The sequence below is a fragment of the Diadema setosum genome, chromosome 9 (assembly GCF_964275005.1).
Source record: "Diadema setosum chromosome 9, eeDiaSeto1, whole genome shotgun sequence".
NCBI lineage: Eukaryota > Metazoa > Echinodermata > Echinoidea > Diadematoida > Diadematidae > Diadema > Diadema setosum.
In genome coordinates, this window is record NC_092693.1 from 4,168,192 (window position 1) to 4,187,960 (window position 19,769).

At 36.7% G+C, this 19,769-nt stretch overlaps 1 protein-coding gene across 1 annotated transcript; it reads right to left on the reverse strand.

The window, feature by feature from the left end:
- Positions 1-33: 33 nt before the first annotated feature.
- LOC140232690 (CBY1-interacting BAR domain-containing protein 1-like) lies at positions 34-15,106 on the reverse strand. The gene is made up of 8 exons (XM_072312805.1): positions 15,060-15,106; positions 13,764-13,846; positions 12,484-12,718; positions 10,410-10,478; positions 9,194-9,295; positions 6,489-6,599; positions 5,275-5,388; positions 34-4,375 (listed from the first exon to the last, which is right to left on the reverse strand). The coding sequence occupies exons 2-8, from the start codon at positions 13,793-13,795 to the stop codon at positions 4,124-4,126; spliced, it is 915 nt and encodes a 304-aa protein (XP_072168906.1). The 5' UTR covers positions 13,796-13,846; positions 15,060-15,106; the 3' UTR covers positions 34-4,123.
- Between the last annotated feature and the right edge of the window lie 4,663 nt (positions 15,107-19,769).

The following is a 19,769-nucleotide window of genomic DNA, read 5'->3' on the forward strand; positions in this document are numbered from 1 at the left end:
TCCAGAATGAAAACCCGAAAAAATAGTCATAAATGCATTTGTTGACATAAACATAAATATTTATTTGTTCACATAAGTACTACATGTATATGATACAAACTGCATCCTCTCCTGTTCCAGAAAGGATTGTGCCAAATCAGTTTTGGCTGCTGTGGGCATAACCATTAAGAAAATATGAGCACACATATTTGACCACAAATATGAAACTCTAAAAACATCAAATGTACCGGTATATACTGGACGGCTGCAAAGAAAGGTTATCAACAACTGGGATTTGGCATTACATTATTTTTCACATCTCTGTGGCTGGTTGTATATTCAACATGTATGTATCCATAAAAATAGTCATAACTTCAGAGGCATTTGTATTTAATTCACACACTCAAACCTATCTCAAATAAGTACTTTGAGCTGTAAGAATTATAAGGGCATGGGTGCGGTAGGCATCTATGGAGTTCACAACAGATGATTTGGACTAGTGGTGGGAACAAATGAGGATTCTTTCTTCAAAACAGTTTATCCCCCACATCAGAACCGCAGATCCTAAATGTTATGCCAGTAAAACAATTGACTCCATTAACCTGAATACTGAACAAGGATCTGGAGTCTACAGACGGAGAACAGTTGTGATGAAATTTCTACTGAATTCACATGATGTATTCTATTACAAGCCTGGTACACAGCTGGCATTACTGATTTCGGGCGGATTGTTACAATCAAATAATCAAAACAACCAAAAGGATTGTCAACTCAAAAGATCTGAATAAAAGCTGGCTGTATCCAGGTCATGTTGCACCAACTGATGCATGCGTATTGACCATCAGTTCTAGCTAATCCAACAAGATGGAACTCCGTCATACAGTCACACATTGAAAATCAAGGTGAGTAAACATCAATGAGGTAAACTGCAAACAATAACCCTGTTTCTACATCACAATCTACAGACACAAAACTGGAAACTGTACGACATAAGATTTGACCATTCAATTAAGAACCTGTTTTCACAATGCCAATAACAGCACAGTCACATTAAAGTACAGTGTACATACCATAAAATCATTTTCAATGTGCAGTGCAGTTACTCATGTAGTCCATGAAGAACATTCCAAAAATACATAAAACAACTGACGGCTAACTGGCATAAACAGTACATTGTACACACATTGTCCAGTCTGCAGGCCCTAGAATAAATGCATATATCTTTAATAACTACCAATCAAAATGACTTCTGTAGATAGGAAACAAATGGAAGAAAGCTTGTGATAAGTCACTCTACATAAATTTCACCAAACTGCTTAACCCATATCTGCCGATCTGCGGGATATCCCAAAGTTCGAGTAAATGCTGCAATCACCGATCTATGAGATAATCCATTGCAAAAATGACATGGACATTGACGTCAGCTTTTTATAGCCTAGCTGTATGTGAACTCTGACCTAACATCCCACAGTCCCTTGCCTTACTTCCTGTCACTGTTGTTTGGATTGGCATTCACTTTTGAAGTTGACAGCTAATTAAATACATTTTCATCTATGTGAGCTCAAACAATGCTGTACGCATACATACAGTACCATCCATAGGTTTATGAGTTTGACTATGCTAATCTGCAGCCATTTTTCAGTTTCCATTCAAATATTTCTTCACATTTGTTACCATCATAACCTATGAGTTATATATCATTGTAAAACTTACATTATGAAGATTTTTTAAAAAGTGTTGAATGTCTTCCGATCAACAGACTATGTTTTTCTTCTAAACAAGCAATATGAATGTACAATGTATTCATAAATGTATATGCGTATTTCACATATACAGCTTTTATATTATGTGATGTCACATAATTAATCAGAGTACTCTGGTTTATCTCTTATCTTATCCTATCTTAAAGACCATTTCTTTCTCTTCCAACTGATACAAAGTTGTCCAAACTTTTCTTCCCATACGTGTCAGTGACATCAATTTGAAATTGAGAGAGCACAGCTGAGTCAATGCGTGAAACAGCCTCTGTTACACAACAGCTTGAAAACTGCATTATGTGACCGGTGGATATGGGTTAATATGGAACAAATCCTACACTAGTAATTGAAAACAAAACACATTAAGCTTTGTGAAATAATAGGGAAACAAAAAGGCTTAAACACACCAGGACCCTGTTTTATGAAGAGTTAAATTGATTATATAGTTGATTTCAACTGTCAGTCTATGGCAGCCTGTGTGTTAAGGAAATTTAAAATTGATTTTATCTTTTGATAAAACAGGGCCCAGGACTATCATATCATCATAGAACCAGCCACAGAGTGCTACTTGGTGCCAAGCGCATTGGGCAACATTTTTTAGTGCAGATCAATAAATTAGCAATCATCTGACTACAATATGGCAAGCACCAGCACATCTTACGGTATCATATGAAGCTTAACATGTATGCCTTCTTCCATTGACCATGCCTAAATCAGGCAGCAAATAGCACATACTTCTAATACACAAGAGAATACAATTGGTTATAATTACAGAAATAGATATACTATAAGTACTGTTCAATGCATTAATTGTAATATATAGCTGTAGCATATTCCCGTTCTCTTCCATTAAGACTAAGGCAAACCATATTCCAAGGTGAAAAGATGAATGAGGATGCATTGACAATAATGAAAAGACTTTATGAACAATCCACAATTTGGCAGAATTTAGACAGTTTGAAACACAGCAGGATTTGAGCATTTTTACTTGGCAGATGAAGTATGCAAAATCATACCTCAAAGCAGGTTCAAGGACAGAAGCATGGGATAAGGTCGCAATAAGCCCAATCACAAAAGCCCCCAAAATAAGGGGTTTTGAGAATACTGGTACGTGTTTGAAATGTGATGTGATGCAAAGCAAAACTGATATTTGTGTGTCGTAACACATTGAAATTACTTATCATTGTTGCTCTATCTCATAATGTAAACAATCAGTCCATCTTAATTTTTGTGTAAACCATCATGTGCAGTATGTGTTAACAACACATTGATAAAAATTAAGTTTTTGTTTTATGTTTTATCTTAAACCAACGATTTGACTCACTGCACTTTGAATTTCCATTTGCTATAGTGAGAATGGCAGTGAATATACCACTTAGCAATTTGCATTGCAATCCAAAAACAGGTATATCTCATGTGTGTGAATGAGCCTATATAATAATATTATATTTCTCTGCTGTCATTACAATGACAAGCACAAAATGGTCTATAACCTAATTTTTTTTTTCAGAGCTTTTAAAAGCCACTTTGTTTTCCTTTCAGCCAACAGGGAAAATTGAACATTGCTATCCATCTTCATCTGTAATTTTGAAACATTTCATATATTTTGTACTTACATTCTACTGCAAATGACCCAAACTGCAATTTGGTGTATAGTTACCCATGCTACATCTGCAGCCTGCCTAAAAAGTGAATATCTGTCTGATTTGACTCTGAATGTAGAGATCAAGCATGAATGTGTATGCTGGTTTCACAGTATCCTCTGATCAGGTTTATACTTATCTCCACAGTTCTTACATTCACTGGGTGAGGAAACCAAGACTAGCTGGACAATAGATGACTTCAGAATACACTGGTAAACACTGATTAAGCATCCACGCTACAATTTCCCTGATATCAAACATTTCCACTCTCCTTTGGCATTCATTACTCACACGTCGACAAATCAAGATCAAACAGTAGATCTCACACAAAAGTATGCAGTTGACACTGGGGAACAACAGCTGTTGACACAGCATGCTCTGTTTTGTTTTTCCTTTCCATCTCCTGCAAAGAAAGAAAAAAAAAGACACTCACAATAACATCTTTCATGATTAATCAGTCCAGATTTATCTGGAACCAGCAACATCCACTTGCCCCCTCTTGAGTGAAGAAGTTGTCTTTGATTCTGAGTTTTGGTCACTGTCTCAAGTATTTCAACATCCTAAACAAATTTTGAATGGCTTCTGAAAAAAATCCTGACCACCTGGCATATGGTTATCTCTGTCAGAAGATGTTCCTTAAGACTTTGTTATTACATCATAACAGCCTTCACGAGGATCTACAAAGAGGTAATCTTCCAGCTCGTGAAATGCAGCAAAAAGGACCTGGGAGATCCATGTCCCAACTCAATAGTCTTCCACAACATAGTCTTCGCTTTCGTCGTCATCCTCATCGTCATCCTCGTCCTCGTCGTCCTCGTCATCCTCGTCTTCCTCCGAGTACTGGAGCTGCTGCTTGCCCTGCTTCCGCCGATTGTTGGTGGAGGGGTAAGAGCTGGCGCCAGTTGAGTTGAGGGAGGCCTTGGAGTCGTGTCGGAGGAGGCTCTGCCGAGATGTGCTATCAGCGGCGTTAAATGGGCGCAGGGAATTCCTGAATTCCTGTTGGACATGAGTAGACAAAAGAACACATTGATTAAAGAGTATTCTTTCACATATCTAATGGGCAGAGCTTGGTCATAGTCATCTATGGCATGTTCCTTTGCAACTTGTTTCAATAACATGAACATTTATTTTCCTTACTTCACTTACATATTAGACAAAACAAACTTATAAAAACACACAATGTAGGACTCTTGCCAACTGCTCATTGATAGTACCAGTATGAAGAGAATGAAGAGAGATAGTTATGCAATATGTAAGAAACACCCTAAGATAATCCGAGCAGGCAAAAGACATCCTAGAATATTCACAGCAGGTGGCATGATAGATAGCACATCACCTGAAGAGGGAATGCATGCAGCTAAGCTAGAAAGATTACGCATGCGATTCCCTCTAGTAGCTACATGAAACTTGTGCGAACATCATTTACAAATGATGTCATGACAACAAGCCTCCTTTCAAATAAACACACACACACACACACACACACACACACACAAAAAAAAAAAAAAAAAAAACCCTCTAGAATAACAGAAATGAGATATAGGGAAAACAGGCTCTCCTGTGAAGGTAGCAGCATGAAAACATCATACATAAATTAAGATAGTGACTTGAAAAGATAGAAACAGACGGGGCATATGCTAGAAGAGAGAAGAGTGAAAAACACAAACAAACCTGAGAGAGTAAGGAGGGGACAGAAATATAGAAATAGTTTAGGAAAATCAAACAGACATAAACCTCACTTTGATGCAAATAAACAAAAGAGATAAAAGGTAGTTCAAGCTCCACTATTGATTAGACTACACTTTTACAAAGTTTGCATTCTTCCAGAGTGTTCTGTGTAGTGGACACAGATCAAAGAGGTAATTTTGCTACCCACAATTCTGTCTGTTTCCTACCTCCAAATCATCCTCATCACTGATGGACTGCAGTGCCTGGTATGCATCTGTGTATGTTTCCAGACACTTGGCATGGAACAGCATCTCAATCTTGACAAACTCCGACAGTATGCTCTGAAAATTAGGGCAAAGACAGATAATCATAATCAAGATGCTTTAAATGGTGTGATTTGGTTTTTGCCGTAATCAAAATACAATAAAAATTTTGGCTCTTTATCATTGCTGCAAGTTCACATTTTGATGACCAAGATTACAAAAAGAAAAAAAAAAATCACCTAGCACATCCCATTCCCCCCCCCCCCCCTTTGCACTGCATGTTATTTCTTCTTTCATAGTGTTTCATTACCAATGTTCTATTTGTTATGATAGTATTTGTGTCTGAATGAAATATCACAGCCTGGTTTGCAGAACTGCCACAACCATGAGCATGTATGTGTCACAAATTTGGCAAGACGTGTAAATCGTATCACAAAATAAAGAAAAGAAAGAAACAAAATACTTTATCTAGCTGCAAGCTTTCATAGAATAAGAGTTTCTCACCATGATTTGGTGGTTTTGTCAGCAAACAGCTGATTAAAGGGACTGTACAGTACTGATTAAGGTGGGGATTCATGTTTTGAACATTCCTAAGTGAGATAATGAGAAACCGCTTATGAAATATGAAAGCGAATGTAACTTTAAGAAGGATCGAACGTTTATTTCATGATAATTGGTTTTCAATTGGCTGAGATATCAAAAAAAGTGATAATAATAAAAGGTGACAGGCCACGCCTTTCATTAGGATCTCTTTGTTTCACCTTGTTTTGGGATATCTTAGCCATTTCAAAACTGATTTTCATCAAATAAACTTTTGATACCCCTTAGAACTGCATGCTCTTTGACATCTCATAGTGTGGTTTCTGAATATCTCACAAAACGTTAAAAGCTAAATCCTCACCTCTACCAGAACTGTACACACCCTTTAACTAGAATCTAGGCTTATATGGATCAATATTGACTGCACGAGTAGCTGTTTAGAACAAGTCTCTAATGATTTCTCGACACACATGCAACTCAGCTAAACCTCTAAAATGGGACACACAGAACTCCTTCTGGAGCATTGGGTTACATGCATTTGTTGGCAGTTTATCCTGACACTGGCGCCAGTGTGATGGTAATCTTCATAACCATAGTAACCATGACAACCAACAAAGACCTGCTTGAAACCAACAGACCTTGATATCCTGGAGTCTCTTCCTCTCAAAGGCATCCATCTGATCCTCCAGGGCCTTGTTGCTCCTGGATGCATCTACCGTGGCCTTCTGAAGTTTGGACTCTGCTTGGGACTGAAGGCCATGACAACAATTTGTGCAAATAATGTCAAACAGGAGTCACCGTTTGCATGGATAGCAGTATTACTCTCAAACTGGCAGACAAACTTACAATATCCAGATAGCAAAGAGAGTTAGGAATGAGTTTAAATGGCATATAAAAGAATAATAACCAAAGTACATCTAGGTTTGGTGATTAAAAAAAAAAAGGTTTGTTACATTTCCTTACATGCCCCTTTGGGGAAAATAAAGTGTCTTCTGGTTGTATTACAACATGCTGTTCATTGCACTTACTCGAGAAGTCACCATTAAATTTAAACATCTAGCTTCTCTCTGTTTTGTTTTGTTGTTTTTTTCCCCAGTTTGAGATCCAGAAATATTCTTCATAAATAATGGTTCTTACCACTGCATGTACTCTGGTTGAATTCATAACTGAGAAAAGTTAAATTTTTCCTTTTTAAGAGAACATGAGGTGATAATATACACTGTATTTGTGTGTTGCAGGAGATAATATCTTTGCAAGTTATTCATTTCATGTACCTAGTATATATATTATTTGGCTTGCGAAATAAAATAAAAAAATCAACAAACAAACAAACACTATGAAATCTACCACATATACATTAGCTGATATAAGCAAAGCACACAATATGTCAGTAAAGCATGTTGTGTGAAATGACAAAGATGTAAAATGGGATTACATGTTGTAACTTTTCATACCCAGGAAAGTGCTCGTAGCTGGCAAAATGATACTGACTTTTTGCATTTGTATACTACACCAAGTATTTAAACGTTTGTCTCAATTCATCACACCTCCCTAAAACATATGTTCTACAATTATTCCACAGGAGTCAAGCATTACAGATGATATTGCACTTCCAATGTCAGTGCCTGCCTATTATGAGTTGGCTTGCCATTATCATGAGGTGATATACAGTATTACTTTATAAACAGACTGGTTCTAAAGGCAGTCTGTGTGGACAGTATTCACAAAACATGGTTTCAATATTTCCATATTATTGCACAGATCAGCACTGATAACTAGATATGGTGGAAATGAATCACAGCAACATATGATCTCACACAAACAGCTACATGCCGGTGATAGTTCCACACATCTTACATTTCATTTTCCTCACAATCACTTCTCCTGTGTGACACTTAGCATCAGGATATATTATGTGATAGATTGTTAATTTTATACCATTCTGCCTCCCTGTTATGTGAAAGGAAGTTTCAAAAAAGAATATAAAAAAAAAATCAAGACTTTTATACCTTTTTCACTTGCATGCTTAAAGTATCCTCCACTTCACTACATCACAAGTTTATCTCAGATTCTTGTTAGATTTCCACACTCTCTGATAGTGTCTATGAATTATTGAACATTCTGATGAACCTGAGTAATGCTGTCTTAATACAACCTACCATGCAGCCACGTTTGTGTGAGACAGCCCAGAAGGCATTGCAAATAGCAGCTCATCTCATTAGCATGCACTTGCTTGTAATCAGTGAATACATGAGACAATATGAGACAGTAAGTATTGTTTATAGTATGTTTGTATTATCAGCATCATATATCAATGAGCAAAAGTACAACAATGAAGTCAATATGAATGAATTTTATTGGTATAACATGTTGGTGCTGTCATTTTCATTCCAGTGTTCCAAGTCTTACAAGCTTTTTCTTTTCTCATTCTCATGTTGGGAGTTTTTTTTTTTTTCCTTGTTTGTTTGTTTGTTTGTTTGTTGTTGTTGTTGTTGCTGCTGCTGCTGCTGCTGTTGTTTGAAGGGAGTGGCTTGTAGTAGAGGACTAAAACCTCCAAGGGGAATGATTCTATCAGAAACAAAACACCATGTTTGTTGAAATGGGAACTTGAGTCTCTGCTTTTTAATCATCATACACCTAATGTATTTAGTGACACACGCATCCAGCATGCGACTCATGCAGATGATATTTCAGGGGTGAAACACTCCAAGAACTGTGAGTAAACTAACACATTTCATTCTGCTATTTACATTCCTTCATAGATGATTATTTGTGCTTCACTTGCTGACATATGACAGATAAATGAGTGGGGGAAAGAAATCATCTTCATACCTGATCGTTACCTTTGCACTGTAGAAACACACACAATAAAAAGAAAATGCAGCATCAACAAAATCTCAAAAGGGTGTGCTATGTGCATTCTGTGTGCACTCAGTCTCTGCTTTCCACAGTTTCCAATAAGTGGTGCTACATCATCATACACATCATACTCGATAGAATCACAAGACAACAGTCGGTGCTTGCAGTGCCGTTAAAGCACAGAGCTCAGGACAAATTGGTAAATCTACCAACAGTATTTTTCTAACGTACACTACATGTAAATAAGTACTTGCAAAATTATAGAAAACAGAAATCAAATGAAAGAAGAAACATCTAAGAAATCTACTCAGACAAGTAAGGTGACATACATCATCATACATTAAAAGAAATTGGCTGATGCAAAACTTAGCAATAATCTATGCATCTGTACCTAAAATAGCTAGAACAACAAGAAATATTTTATCTAAACACAAACTCGACAAAAAGGAGTAACCATTTCTTGAATGCAGTTCTAAGAACTTACTATTTGCTGTCGGTCTGCTGGAGCCTTCTGTTTCACCTTGTCCAGCTTTTTCTGCTGATTAATTTCCTTTTCTCGAGCTGCAAAGCTGCTCTTTAGATCATCCTGGGGTAGAATAGAAATAATCCCATTTCAAGCCAACAGGAAAAAATTGTTCAATGCACTTGGTACTGTTGTACACTTGACTTAACGAATCAATCATCAGACATTGTTGATCACAGCACACTCATAAAATCACACAAATCTACAGGTGTCAAGACATTACACACCACAATGCTAGCTGACATGGCTCTAATATTCTAAACTTTATATTTCTCATTAAATTTTAAAGCAAATCAAGGTCATTATAACATTTTGCTACAAATGTGATTCATCAATTCCACTCTTACACCACTTTTCTTTTTTCCTGTGAAGAATAAAATCAAATTGAACATTATCAATGATCACTAAGATTTAAGAATTTGAACTTGCCTTTTGACATATGCTTTTCAATTCACAAATAATATCATGTCAATAGTTTGAGAGTGAAAGGCTTGATCTTTAAGAATATCTTAGCAATACCCAATTTGAACAGATGTATGTGGCACTTTTCTACCACTGATTTCAGAATAAGTGCACACATTTTCAAAACTATTTCTATTACTGGCAGAAGAGGAGCAAATTATAATACAATGTTCAATGGCATATGACTCATTTTGGTACTAACATGGTCAGGGTCTTGTATCATATAACCCAACAACCACTGGCTCATGACGGATATATGATTACCATCCGGTAACAGTGAACTCTAGTTAGACAGTACTGAGAAGTTACATGCCACGGTATTCAAAACTTTAGATTGTGTCATTGATACATGTTATGCTTCTGCTGGTGTAAGATATCTAAAGAAAAATTAAATCAGAGAAATTAATAAATGGGGGGAAAAAATCAGACACACAAAAAAACTTCAAACTGAAAAAGTTTAGAAAATAAAAGAAATTGTCAACTCTGTGTGATGTATGTGTTGAGCAGATCTCCATTAAGTTTGTGTACAAAAATTCATCAATATATATATCCATTTTTTTTTTGTAAGTCATGACTTTGGAGTGTCTTCATATGTGTAGTATGGCTTTCATTGTGGGACTGTTTGTAATGGCATCTACGATAGGCTCTCTGATTATGGCAGGTATTGATCATCCCAACTCAAACCAAGCATCAGACATGGCCCAGTTTATCTTACCTTGGCATGTTTGCACGCTGTGCCGTATAGCGTTAGGGGCTGGACCACCTTGAACTCCAGTCGGCTGACCTGAAATGGAATGAGCAGAGGGACCATGTTTGGAACAAGAACACCCACATCCAATTATTGAGTAAGATTGGCAGAGAATGTCTTCCATTTGTAGGAGTCTGGTTAAATGTTATGGTTTTGTAAATACCAACACAATATGTATGCTTAAGCAGTAAATCCTTGGAAGATTTAGAATTATACAGTCAACTTTCGTTATGTAGACTCTTCTGGGAAAGAAAAAAAAAACTAGAAATGTCGCTATGGCCTCCGCCATAATGCATGATTCTCCCAATGGGCGTATAGTACAATGTCTTCACAATGTGTGATCCATGACAGTTTCACATAACTGGCAAAATATTGAAATGACAGGTTTATCAGAAATGTCTTGAACTGGGTTTGCTATAATTTTCTAAGGGTGCAGGTACACATATTTGGGGAATTTTGGGGAAGTTTATGCATTGAGTAATTTCCAAGGTATGAAGAAAGAGTGTGATGATGGTACAAAATATATATATATATTTTTTTTTTTTTTTTTTGGGGGGGGGGGGCATTGAAACCTGGCCTTTGACCCTTAACCTTTGACCTTCTGGCTGGAAATTTCCTGGAGAATCTCCATTAGGTAATGCATGTATTAAGTTTTGAAACTAATAATGCAAGCATTGCATATACTAGTATATGAGGGAAATAGTAAAATTTTGAGGAGTTGACCTTGACCTTTGACCCCCTGACTATTGACCCATGACCCCTAAATTCCCTAGAGAATCCCTGCCAGACAGTACATGCGTATGTACCAAGTTCCACGAAGATACATGGAACCATTTGCGAGAAAAGTAATATTGCAACATTTTCACCTAACCTTTGACCTTTTGACCTTTGACCTTATGACATGAAACTCTCTCTGGAGAATCTTTACGCAGTAGTTCATGTCCACACCAAGTTTCAAGAAAATACCTTCGGGCATTGCATAGATATGGGGGAAATTGCAACATTTGTAGCATTTGACCTTGACCTTTTGACCTTTGACCTCTTGCCAATGTCACTAAAATCTACTCAACTAATTGTCCCATCATACATCATCCTTGGACCAAGTTTGGTGAAAGCTGCTTCATCCAGTTTTGAGTTATCACGTAAACAGATAAATTTTAGGATTTGACCTTGATCTTTGACCTTTGACCTCTGTCCGATTTCACTGAAAAACTAATCAATTGTCCTATCATACATCATCCTCCAACAAAGTTTGGTGAAATTTGCTCCATCCAGTCTTGAGTTATCGCGTAAACGGATACAATTTCATGATTTGACCTTGACCTTTACCCGATTTCACCCAAAATCTAATCAAATAATTGCCTCATCATACTTCATACTTGGACCAAGTTTGGTAAAATTCCAGTACATATTACTCAAGTTATCGCGTAAACGAAAGCGGACGGACGTACGTACAGACGTACGGACGTACGAACAGACGGACGGACGGACAACCCGAAAACATAATGCCTCCGGCACCACTTCGTGGCGGAGGCATAAAAATGCATGAACACAAAAAGTATCAAAACTTATGTGTACACATAAATATTTGCTTAGATTGTGGCAAAAACTTGTAGAAAAGTCAGTTTTGATGAAAATTTGGGTTATGTGAGGCTGACTGTAGTTTATGTAAGATCTTTGACTGTTTTTTTGAAAGATACTGAATTATCATTCATAAACACTTAGTGTTCAAAATACTACTCAATAACCATAGGAATGAAAATTAATCCAGATTTGGTAAGCTGACAAATCAGATGATTGGCTGGTGCATGTAAAACAATACTATTTTTAATGTTTGATTTGTTGCTCATAACTACTCCCTTTGGTACCGAGAGAGGAGCTAATAAACCAATGGATCAGTGACATTGTTGCTCAGTTTGATAAACTCTAAAACATGCATGATGCATTATGATCACTCTAGGCTCTTCATACAAACATGCCTACAGCTTGGCAGTGCTGTCGGTAATCTTGAACCAAATCATTCAATACCATTGCCACGTACCTGTGCTTGTCTGTAGTCCTGGATAGATGAGATGTGCTCTGCAAAGGCAGTTAGTCCCGTCTTTGTAGAGGGCGCTTCAGCCTCGGCATACGTAAGAATAGACTTGGACAGCAGGTCTCCCCTGTCGCGGACCCGGGCAATTTTCCTGGTGTAGGCTGAGAAATCCTGACAGAGCTCGGCAAAGTGTTTCTCCACACTGTTTATTCGCTGCTGCACAAATTTGGACTGGCCCTCCCTGGGGTTTGATGAGACAACACAGGATTTTAAAAGACATTGCAGCCATGTTTGGGTGCTTGTGGTAATGTTTAATTTAGAAGGACATTAGTGTTCATCAATTTGTAACATCTTTATTTTTTAATGAAGATTGTTTACATATGAGAAGCTATGCTTTTCAAAGTGAAGATTAACTTGAGTGGCATAACATGACAGACTATCCAAACCATATTAAAGCCTTCTCTGAAATGGCAATGAATATACATGATGCAAAAGCATAGCTGTTAAAACCACAGTCACTTTATCCTACACAGAATAATGCACTGAACTGTAAAAGGATGAACTTCTTTTCACCGAAAATTTACTTTGACAAACTTTCAGATCTTACAGCTGAAATGACTGTTAAACTTTGTATAAAGTGCAGAAAAAAAAAATCTTCTTTGTCCATCAGCACAACTCACATATGAACTACAAATAGTGATCTGAACATATCAGTAATTATTCATATTAGAAAGAGATCTGTTCCTACTCGTCACCATGTCTGATTATGCCTGACTGAAGTCACTCACAAAATGTTCACAAGTTTCACCCTGACTGCAGCTAACTTTGTGCTAACCCTATCTCTCACTTACATTTCATTTTGCATTTCTAAGCAACAATTTGATAGTGCCCAAATCCAATGTCAAAACTATCAAATTTCCTAGTTGAACAAGGGTTATGCTAATCAACTAATTTCAAGGCAGTGGTGGATCGAGAGGGGGGCGCAACCGGCGCACGCCCCCCCCCCCTTATTTTTTGTTACAAACAAAAGAAATAAGAGGAAAAAAAATGAAATGAAACCCAGCAGTGGCATCAGAAATATTAGTTGCACCCCCCCCCCCCCTTTACAGAATTCCTGGATCCGCCCCTGCAAGGTGACACTTGGCTTTCTGTAGCTTGTCTGGAAACATCACCACAACGAAAGGGCTAGATGGTTAGGGTATGAAACGGACAAGCTGGCCACCTGGGCCACTTTTGAGATGCAAACATTTTGCCAGAGGCATCTGCGTATTAATGCAGTGACCTACCTTGCCCTGAGGTCAGCTGATCGTTGTGCCATGGCGACTGAATGGATGAGCTACCAGAATCAGACTTGCACAATGGCTGTTGGCTAAAATGAGAAAAAGAACATTCCAATACAAAGATTTATGCAAAAATTTTGAACTATAGTAGGCAACACTTTCACAGCAGAGCCAATTCATTATCTCGAATATGTTTTTTCTTCTTTGTGGAATACTTGTATCCACTTAAAATGTAGAAACGTACAGAACAAGATTATATGAAAGTTTCCAAATACTCTTTAATAAGCCATTCTTAACTGTTAAAAATCATTTCACATTGCACATTTTCCTTTAAGAAATCAAAGTAGACATGGCAACATATCACAGTCATCTTCCAAAAGACAGATTACATGTATTACATGTATATACTTTGTAAGCTGACCTCCTCAAAATCTAGGTTTATAACAACGCATCAAGAAGGGAATGGCATTAACAAGGTCATAGAAATGCAGAAGTCAATTCAATGCAGTGCAGTCAGTAGCGCACAATAGAAACAATTCATTCCTCTGTTTCTATTAAAACTTTGCACACATTTCTAGAATTTTCATCACCTGGTTGTGAATTGTGACGAACAGTGCTGCTGCATGCTGTAGGCGCAGGCTACACTACATCATCATAGGGCAAAACTAGTTCTAACTTCTGGTTCTGTTTCTAGACTATAGCAAGCTACACAACACCGAGTTCTAGTCACTCTACTGTCTCTAGCTGTTACAGTGTTAGTGGGGCTAGTCGTGTCCAGGGCCGTAAATTAGCCCATTACGGATACCGTCGCGCAAGGTTTGGGTCTTTCACTTATGGAGGAAGCAGGTTCAAAAGAAAAATAGCATGACATTTGCATTTCATTTCATTTCGATCTAACGTTAGAATTCTATTTCTATTTGGCAAAATATATAACATCATATAACTTGCAAGTCATTTGCAAGACATGTGAGCTACTAGTGACAGTAGTGTAGTCTAGCACTAGTAAACTAAAACATCATTATAATCATTCATACTATAGACAGTACAGTATTTACTATTTTACAGTCAAAACGGGTCCGAATTCCTCTGGTCTACTAACACAAATTTCCACGTATGGGTATACCCTTGTCATTTACGCCAGAGGACCAACAGTACTATCGGCTATTACAAACCTTACAACGTAGTCTACACCACAGGGCAGTATTTTCAAGACACAAAATGAATAAGACAATATTACAATAAATTCGACTTCAGCAAATTTGCATTCACAAGGAAGAAACGTGAAAAATAACATGAACGCACCGATTCCGGAAAATCGTGTTTACCAGGCAACCGTCAACAAAGTCGTATAGCGGTTTGCCAAATGCAATGGAATGTCAAATCTAGGTAGCACGAGAGAGGGCGCAACGCAACACATTCCTTTTCTTACAGTTTCAGAGTTGTGTGAGCGGTTCCAAAGCCAGCCTTGATTTGTCAATTAAGAAATAAATAAATGAAATAAAATGAATAGATAAATAAATAAATAAATAAATAAACAAATAAGTTAATTAATCAATTAATCAATTAATAAAGTAAAATGTACCTCTAAGACCTCCGATATATCACAATACTATTTTCCCCGTTTCTGTCTATTCGAATCACTTCTTTTTTTATACGCTAGTCTACATGGATAAGATTCCTGTATTATCCTGGATAGAGTTTTATGACAAAACACACCAATAGCCAAAATATCAAATATTTTGTTGAGATAATGTTGTTTTGCTCATTGATTGATTGATTGATTGATTGATTGATTGATTGATTCATTCATTCATTCATTCATTCATTCATTCATTCATTCATTCATTCCTCCATCCATCCATCCATTCATTAAATATTTTTACCATCAGATTCTCCAACAAAAATATATAAAATTCATATACATTACAACATACAAGTGTGCAATCATAAATTATGAACGAAATTTTTAAACTTTGGGGATTTTTTTTGTAGCAACTTTTATCTCAAATATATCTGGTACTGATTTAAAAAAAAATGGATATACATATATTTATATGTATATATATAATATATATATATGTTGTTGCACTTAAACTCTTTGTATCAAAATGATATTGGAAACAGGAAGAATGTTAAACAAGCAGTGTTTGTATATAGGGTGTATCCCCGTAAACATGACGATAGAGATTACATAATTGTAATTGTGACTTATGTGAAACACTGTAACCCTGTACTACAATGTCGGTCTTATACGTTGGAGTAAGACATTATTCATTCCTTTTTGTGCTAAGGGATTTTATTCAGTGTGTATACATACCACGAAAATATGGGGTTTTCTATCTCAATCAACAATCAGAGCACGCAAAAGGTTCACTTTTCTGAAAAGATCACTACTCTGCATCGTTTGTTTGTTTGTTTCAGAACGAGGATCTGCTTTAATGCCTATACAACAGAAATATCTTGGGAAGACGTCAGCTTTTACCCCCAGACATGTGGATTTTACAATAACAACAACAGCAACAACAACAAAAACCCTCACCCTTTCACTCAATAATAATGTCACCAAACCGCTTACACCCTCCCACAGGGTATCTATTTGTGTCGCGTATCTAGGCTAATCTTCGTCACTATAAATCCCCTTGTTGTCTGGCCTCCACTTCGATCGAGGTATTGATTTTGTATATCTGAGGAACGACCCCATGAAAGAAAGAAAAGGCTTCTGATTAATGTTAGGTGTGAGACCCTCGGTAATCTTTCAACTTTAGCTAAATCCACGATTATACTAGCTTATACTCAGTCTAGACTAGAAGAGAGAAGCTAATCCTTTAAGCGATCGTCCAGCAGAAATCTGAAAGTGGCCTCTTGGTCGAACCTCGGACATGTCTGATTAACGAGGCGGAGTGGCATTGTTCCTGAATCACTAATTCGTTTAACAAAGTTAAACAAAGGATCCAACTCCTATGGTTCAACAATTTGCTTCAGACAGAAATCCAAAGATATAATGTTTGCAGACATGCACGATGAAACTTATGCGTAGTTATTTAGGCCGGCCTCTATATCAAATCGTTCTCCATATATATTTACTATGCCATTATTGACAAAGGCAAAAGGTTTTAAAATGAGTTGAATGCCCCAGGAATGGGAGAGGAGTGACACGACAATTAATATTGCGATATTATACTCCGGTCTCATTTTGTCCAACAGCGTCGGGTTTAAGTTTTCAGGTTTAATTTGATGTGAAGATTACGACTAGGGTTAGGGTTACGTTTGTGGATAGAATTTATGTTTGGCTTATACAGAGTGCAGATATTCCGTGGGAGCAATTGTCGCAGGAGCAAACATGGTTTAATGTCGAAACGGGGGGGGGGGGGGGGGGGTGGTGGCAACAAAATCATCCACTTGTCATTTGAAAGGGGTAATCCAGTTCATAATCAAATTGACTTGGGTGTGCTGCTCGAAGCCGTTAAAAAGACTTAAGTTCCTCTTAAACAATGTGTACATAGAAAACTCTCTGTGCTATATTAAAACTCTAACGCGAAAAGCCAAACGGCGAGAAAAGTAAATGTGACCCCCCCCCCCCAAAAAAAAAATAATGCATTTTAAAGTTTAACACTGTTTCGAGCTACTATAAGTTATGAAAGCAGTCTTAATAATTTATACCTAAATATATGCACGTCAGTTAAGGTGATACCTGAGACTGTATATATATATATGTATATATATATATATATATATATATATATATATATATATATATGGATGAAATATATAGATGGCATATTATATAGGCCTAATTCAATGGTATATCCACTAACAGTCTTTCCTTTTCTTGAGTGCATGTAGGGACGTTTGTGTTATGCGCTATATAATCATAATCATTATCATTATCATCGATATCATTATTTCTATATACGATATGTTAAATTATTCCTTAAAGGGAGCGCTGTGGCATAGTGGATAAACTCTCGACTCCCAATAAGAAGGACCCGAGTTCGAGTCCATGCCCATCAGCTTACGTCCATGGGACCATGGACAAGATGTTTTTACCCACATTGTCTCTCTCGACCAAGGAGTATCATGGGTGCCACGCAAGGCAATGTGTTAGGGCAATATTGCTCACTGGTAGCAAAGTGTCAACACTGAAGAGCCTATACCCTGCCCAGAAGAACATAACCATAAATTATTCATGTATAGATAGCAATGCGACATCAACTACGTATATATATGTATGTATATATATGTATGTATATATATGTATGTATATATATATATATATATATATATATATATATATATATATATATAGGCCTATATATATATATATATATATATATATATACACATACATATATATATATATATGTATATACTTAGACATATATATATATATATATATATATATATATATATATATATATATATATATATATATATATATAGTGACACCTGCCACCATTATCGATAAGGAGTCTTCATCGCAAAATTAAAAAAAAAATGTGATGTGAATCAATTTACCTTATAACTGTATATAAACGTAATTTCTCCTTGGAATTGATATCCTTTTGATGTATTGAAGATTTGCAACGCGATGGCATCACCAGTCGTCAGCTAATTTAACGATCATACGTTTCATGAACACACGTGGCACCTTGAGGGCTGGAGTAGCCCTATTATACTAAATGACAAATATGTATAAATGAATATGAACTATAATAGAACATCTCAATGTAATCTGTGTGAAACTGAACATCCTATACCCGTGTTTACAGCTTCACGGGGATATACGGACCGTTGACAAGAAACCCACTCTTCGAATTGCTATTTTACTGTTAAGCCCGCGTCGTCCCGTTTGCCAACTTGGTACTTATTTATTGCTTATGAGGCAGCTTCATCACGAGTTACGAAGTAGAATTAAATACAATTGCCCAGTATCTTGTATCGATAGAGGACACAGAGCCGACATGAAACAGACTATAAATCAGCATTGTAAACGGAATTACGATATATAAAGTCTTCCGAGTTCTTTGAATTCTCTTCCGGAGGACGGTCCGTGGACACAAGTAATTCAAAGCACATGTAGACCTACGCACTGAAGAAACATAATGAATACTATATAACTACAGTGAGACAGTGCCCCATCTCTCCAAGTTCTATCAACGAGTGCATGGAATAACTTGTTATACCTGTATTACGTGGTTGACATTCCATCAGCGAACTACTCTCATAGGGATCCTGGTGCCAGGGCAAAAACAAATTTATAATAATATATAAATAGAAATTATAAATAAATATATAGATATGATAATCAAATAATAACCCTGATGAGATATTTTCCTGCCCGTGCTACTCACTGCTACAAATCTTCTGCACAGCGCCTACCAATAAATAGACTATTTGATTTCAAGTTTGGTGTTAAGTTCGGTTGAATTTTTATTTGTACGCACACTTCAAAGTTCAAGGTATAATGATGGTATACTCTCGAACATCTTAAGCCTTTTCCCCACATTGATTCCATATTCATATTTAATCCAAATACATGAGAGGTATACGTATATACCACAATCAACACAAATCAGCATTACATAATCATAATCAATATGAGAATCAATTTCAGCTGTACTTTTCAGCGAACCAAAATATTCCTAAAATACCTTGACACATCATAAATAAAATGGAAACTATTTCAATTTTGCCTCGCACTCTCCCTACCGCTCCCCTCCTATCCCCAACCTTCCCATCATTAATTTTCTTATCCCTCCAATCCCACCCTCACCCCCCCCCCCCCTTCCTGTGAACATGTGGCTCCGGGCACTTCCATACTGATTTTTATATTTCCCATTTACAAACATGAATAGTTGAAGTTGCCCTCATTGATGCTAAATTTCCTTTCCTCTGATATATCTACAACAACAACAACAAAATCACTCATGAAGGTTGCTTTTTTTGTTCTCTGCTTTTAAAAATAAGATATTTCACAAGAATTAAAACATTATTTCACAAGTGATGTTTTCC

Bases quoted from the DNA above. Each gene is read 5' to 3' on its own strand.
- LOC140232690 (XM_072312805.1), bottom strand. From the start codon at position 13,795: ATGGCACAACGATCAGCTGACCTCAGGGCAAG. The intron at 12,719-13,763 runs GTAGGTCACTGC...ATCAAACCCCAG, and splicing joins TCAGCTGACCTCAGGGCAAG to GGAGGGCCAGTCCAAATTTG. The intron at 6,600-9,193 runs GTAAGTTCTTAG...CATGGCCTTCAG, and splicing joins CAGCAGACCGACAGCAAATA to TCCCAAGCAGAGTCCAAACT.